This window comes from Helianthus annuus, chromosome 4, assembly GCF_002127325.2.
Source record: "Helianthus annuus cultivar XRQ/B chromosome 4, HanXRQr2.0-SUNRISE, whole genome shotgun sequence".
Lineage (NCBI taxonomy): Eukaryota > Viridiplantae > Streptophyta > Magnoliopsida > Asterales > Asteraceae > Helianthus > Helianthus annuus.
The window spans coordinates 128,639,125-128,644,907 of record NC_035436.2 but is presented as its reverse complement, the minus strand read 5'-3'; the positions used below and the strand labels follow the sequence as shown (position 1 = coordinate 128,644,907).

The 5,783-nt window shown below is 35.9% G+C and overlaps 1 protein-coding gene across 1 annotated transcript; it reads left to right on the top strand.

Moving 5' to 3' along the window:
• The first annotated feature begins 394 nt into the window (after positions 1-394).
• LOC110877024 lies at positions 395-1,884 on the top strand. Its single transcript, XM_022125179.2, has 3 exons — positions 395-541; positions 633-682; positions 1,551-1,884. The coding sequence occupies exons 1-3, from the start codon at positions 478-480 to the stop codon at positions 1,668-1,670; spliced, it is 234 nt and encodes a 77-aa protein (XP_021980871.1). The 5' UTR covers positions 395-477; the 3' UTR covers positions 1,671-1,884.
• The last annotated feature ends 3,899 nt before the right edge of the window (positions 1,885-5,783 follow it).

The window sequence follows — 5,783 nt, the reverse complement described above, 5'->3', positions numbered from 1 at the left end:
CCATAGAACCTAAATATGTTAAAACAAAAAGTTAGTACCCAAAGGCGAAATTAGGTATAATCCACAGGACCCATTTGTGTAATTAACTCTATCTTTTAAGTTTTCTAACGATCTCTTTCCATACACAACATGTGTGTGTATGTAGAACCGCTACAAGTAAATTCACAAGACTCCATCAATATATGTGACTTTCGGAGGAGTTAAAGTACGTAGAAGTTGGATTTAAACCTGAACCTCTGTTAGATCAAGGAACTTAGACGCTTACCAGTGCGCCACCTTTTAAAAGGTTAAATAAATGAAGTTGACTTCAGAATTGTGGCCTCTTCTTTTGTCTATTGCTACATGCACTCATCATTTCATCCTTGGGTTGGTATCATCTCATCAAAGCCACTATCTCTTCCTGATGGAGTTACAATATATATAGGTCATCGCCTCATCTCCCCCTTTATTTCCATCTTGCACTAGAAATTAGTATTCATGGCAGTTTCTACCAAAACCACCCTTTTCATTTCATTCTTACTCCTTGTTTGCATATTTTCAGGTCACCATCTGATTACATTTGTCACATTTTTACCATTTAAGCATGTTTATAACGATTATCCTTAATCTTGTTGTTTTTTCTTTGTGAATAGTGGATGGCGGTCGTAATGGTGTAGCCCGGCACGTTTACTCTCCCCACAAGGTAATCCAGATATATGTTGTCACTTAACTTTGTATATCAACTGTTATAACGTACTAGTTTCATGTAGGTAAGGTTTAAGAATGATCTATTCCCGTATACTAAGATAATAATATTCCAACACGCCTCTAAAAAGACTCGATCATGATCTTAAACAAGGGTAACTAGACCTACATGGAAGCCGGCCAATGCCGGATCCAGAATTTTTTTTTTTTTTATTTTAGGTATGCACAAGTATTTCAAAATGTAATGCACATGTGTATTATCATTAGAAATAATTTTTTTTTTAATCAAGGTATGCTTAAAAATCATAAAAGAAATTTGTTCTTGTAAATTGTAATGCATACCCTTCAAATGTGTATAAGGTGCATATATATAATGGTTGAAAATATTGATCCATTGCTTATATTAATTAAACACTAGGGTTAAAAGGATGGTGGGTAGGGAAAATCTAGCTAGAAGGCCAAGGGGTAGAAGGTATCTGTTGCTACAACAATCCAATGGGCCGTGTCAAGTCTTGTTGTCGGGCCAGATACATCTTCATATACATCCTCCAGAAAGTGCTGAACCAGTAATAGGTTTGAACCATTAAGTGCTGAACCCGTAAGAGGTCTGAACCATTCAAAGACTTGCTTAACCGTTCAGAGGCAAATGTCTGACCAATTCAGATTAGAAGTCTGAACCATTCAGATATCTGCTCGCGAAACAAACAGTCTGAACCATTAAGTACTGAACCAGTAATAAGTTTGTAACATTAAAAGCTCTATTAAGAGTTAAAAAAAACAGCCCCTTAGGTTGATTCTATTGTAGTTGTATGCTTTCTATGTGTTTTTTATATACAAGGCACATATAGTTTTTTTTTCCCATGTAGGATGGTTTCCGGTTACATGCAAGGAAGCTTTCGCTGCTTGATGCAGTGTTGGACTACGACGATGCCGGAGCCAATCCTAAGCATGACCCAAGGAGGGGGAGGGGCGGAAGGAACCCATGATCGAGTTTATAAGCTCGATTATTGGCTTCAGTATGAAAAGCTCTTTGTTTGTTTATAGCTTTATATTTTTGTTAAGTATTGAATATTAATGTTTAGATGCCTTTGTGGGCACCGTGGTCTTAAGGAGTTAAGAGGGTATGTATCTCTACAACAGGTTTATTACTGTGTACTTTGGCTACAGCTATAAGAATAAATAAAAGTTTTGTTCCTTAAATACAGGGGTATATATATATTGTTATTTTTTAATTCTATCTTATTAGTGAATTATAGTAACCCAAACTTGTCGATTGTTATTACAACTTTAAACACTATGAAACATAGACCTAGAATTCATATCATTATAACCGATTAGGCGATTACAAGTTGCTATTTTACTGGGTATGGTGGTGATGCTTGTTATTTTTGTTGTAATATTATGATGATTTTAGTATCACTTTCAAAACAAACACCCGAATGTGCTTAAATAGTGTTTGGGGCCGCGTAAGGTGGGATGGGGGAGGGTGTGCGTCTATTTGACACACCATCTTAATTCAATATAAAAATCTACAAGTACTATCCGTATGAGCAAGCAAGACCACTTGGGACTTGTAACTACATGATCATAGTGGTACGAACATTTCAAGTTGAGCACACAAGATTTTCAAGCACGAATAATTAAAGTATATATAGGCTATATAATTCATTATAGGACAAAAGGCTTCAGACAGTCGGAGAATCCTATGGAGGGTTGTCACCAAAAACTCAATTAAAAACACAACATAATTATTAAAGGAAAGTTTGTCACCATAACCTTTGACTTGTGTAAAATGGAAGTATTAAAATGTTATTTACTTAATTAGAACCCACCCAACGAAGTTCTTTCATAGGCAGGAAAGATAAGAGGGATACTGAAATTACTTTATTATCCTTTTGTCGTGCATATGATAGAGAAGAAAGCGACAGTGAGAAGCATGATAACCAAGTTTTTGACTTCAGGCTCTAGTTTCGTTTAGATCCCACTATGGGTAGCTAAAGAAAGTGACACATAAAGCTCGGATTACGAGAAGGATAGGTTAAATGTGTACAAATATAGATATTTCCGTGTGACATGTGCTGTATATGTGTCTATATAATTACCAGTGCTTTTATACACAAGATGGTTTAGATACACTATTATAATGTTTAGGCGCACTACTGTAATCGCACAAGTCGCAAATGCGTCAAATCGTTTGAAACGTATAGGGTCAAATTTGGACGTTTGAAACGTATAGAGTACAAATGGTACAAATGAGAGTTCCAGAGGTTGTTTGGAACGTATAGGGTCAAATTTGGACGTTTGGAACGAGCTAGAGGGCGTGAAGGCTCGTAAACAACACATCCATGGCAAACCGACCAGAACATGGATGAAGGTTGCAGGTCTGATTCAACCCGATTAAGGACTGTAAGGCAGGAGATTATAGTTTGTAATCCCAAAACAATAGGCATAGAACGTGGTTTTGGGGTTGCAACAAGCCGAACTTTCAACTAACAATTCATGAACCGTTCGGTGGGAAGTTCATTTGCGTTCGTTCATTTTATAAATGAACGAATACGAACAAGAAATTTCACTTCGTTTAGTTGTATGAACAAACATGAACAAATGTCTCGTTCATTCATTTATGTTTGTAAACGTTCGTTAATGTTTGTGAACATTCGTTAATGTTTTCATTTATATTCATTTGTGTTTGCTAGTTCATTATGGTTTCTAATTTTTATTTTCTATTTAATTACGTCAAATTTATTTTAGGTGGATTAAATGAAGATTCCAAGTTTTATATGAGAATTTTGTTTTTGAGACATTATTTTATGTTAATTAGGTGTATCAAGATTATGTCAAGTATGTTTGAATAATTTGGTTAGTATATTTTGAGTGAATCTATGTAATGTTTGTGATGAAAGATGTCAATTTTATTTGAAATTTAATATATGTTTGTTTCTGTTCATGAACGCTTATTTGTGGTTGTTTATGTTCATGGATGTTTTTTTGTGTTCGCTTGTGTTCGTTTTTGCTCGTTTATGTTAGTTACCTAAAATTAACGAACACACACAAACACGTTCATTTCCATAATGAACAAGCACAAACTGAAAATCTCGTTCAATAAGTGTTCTTGAACAATTCCTAAACTATTTATTTCCTTAACGAACGAACACGAACAAGGTCTTTTCGTGTTCGTTTGGTTCGTTTGCAGCCTTACGTGGTTTTAGTTGGGTTTCAAGAGTGGTTTCAGGAAGCGATTATTGGCCATAATGTCGCACCTTTACGATTGGTAATGCAAAATTGCGGAATTTCTATTCTAGTAACTAGACTTGTTTTTTTTGCTACAAATACAATTTCAGTCCCTTAACTTTTCCCAAGTCAGTTTCAGATCGTCAAGTCCAATACACACATGTCAGGAATGATTGTATACATATTGTATATGTGGTTTTATATGGGGTGTTATATATGTAATCACGTAACATGTTAAAATAAATAATAAAAAAACTATAGCAATACTATACTCAAAGATAGTAAGATGTTCAAACCTTAAAAAAAATATTAACGTGAAAATATATGGTCATGGACCCCCCAGGGTCCAAGCGAAAGTCATATCTAAACAAAAAAAAACCAACCAACTGTCCTCAACAAGTCAGCCTTAGGCACCATCCGCCACATGGATAGGCTATCACGTTGGAGACAAACAGTACAGGATGAAAACGACATGCAACCAATCACAGTCCGCGGTTTGTTATACTAGGTGATCTCCACTAGTGGTTATCGCATAGGAGACAAGAGGTACACGTGACAACGACGTTTGGCTAATCACATGCTAAAGATTCATATCCTCCCAAACCTCCACTAATGGTTGGCACTGATGAGACAATAAGGACATCCGGAAAGCGACGTGTGACCAATCAGAGCCCGCAAACGTACTCCCACCTTTACGGATACTAATTGTCCGAGCAAAGGGGACTAAATAGATATTCCTGATAGTGACGTCTCGTCCAATCCTTCTACATCCCTCTGGCTATAAATACCACACTTCACCAAGGTGAAACCAGTTCGATGTTCTCGACTCTCACTCTCGCTTACACTTATTCTCCAAAAAGCAATACTTATTCTCATGTTGGAGGGTGGTTACGAGAAGAACCCCTCACCCTCTTTCTCGTAACGAGTCTCACGGTGTTGTTAGTTTTTCAAACCGCTCAAGGATTAGAACTTGTGACAATCGGATTAGTCTCCATCCGATTGAGCAGTCGCCTGATCCCCTCGGATTAGACTTGTGTTTCTTCATAACGCTTAAAATTTTATGGACATTTAGGCCTATAAACGAACCGGACGAACACAAACAAATGCATGTTCATTTTTGTTCATTTAACTTTAACCGAACACGAACATATAAATGAACACACTTTTTTGGTTCAAGTATTTCTCTATCTTTTTTTGTATATGTGTTGGTTTCAAAACTAATTCATTAATGGTAGTAGCATACTAATTTTTACTACATTCCAACCTTTTGGATTGGTTTCTAACTCAACATACATCGATTTTTCTCGTTCATATCCGATGGTTATGCCCGAAACCCGAAAGCCACAAGCAAGCCACAAGCATACTTGATACCCGATAGGTAATTACCCTTCCCAAACCCGATGGGTTTTGGGCCGGGTATGGGACATGTTTTTTGTAACCAGGTATGGAGTTGGGATTAGCCATACTGTAAGACCGTAACATGTTTTAACTAAAAGAGGCAGTGAAAAATACGAACCTTAAAATTTCTTTTTGTTATAAACATTCTGACATACTTGAAGGTCTATTTTAAACTGATTCTTTTACAATAAATATATTCTTCGCTCTCAATTAAGAAATAAAAAGATAACATATGTTTACTAAACTACGTGACATCTCTTCCGTATATAATGCCCGTCTCGTTAAAAACAATATTAAAATACTTTGCGGAAATAGGCCCAATTTTTTTTTTCTTACCTAATAAAGTTTATTATTCCATAAATATATTAATCCACATATTCGGATTAATAAAACATTTACAAATCCTCATTTAGAAAATTTTGCCATGACCTATTTGCAAAATGACCATTCCTTACGAAGACAAAACCTGC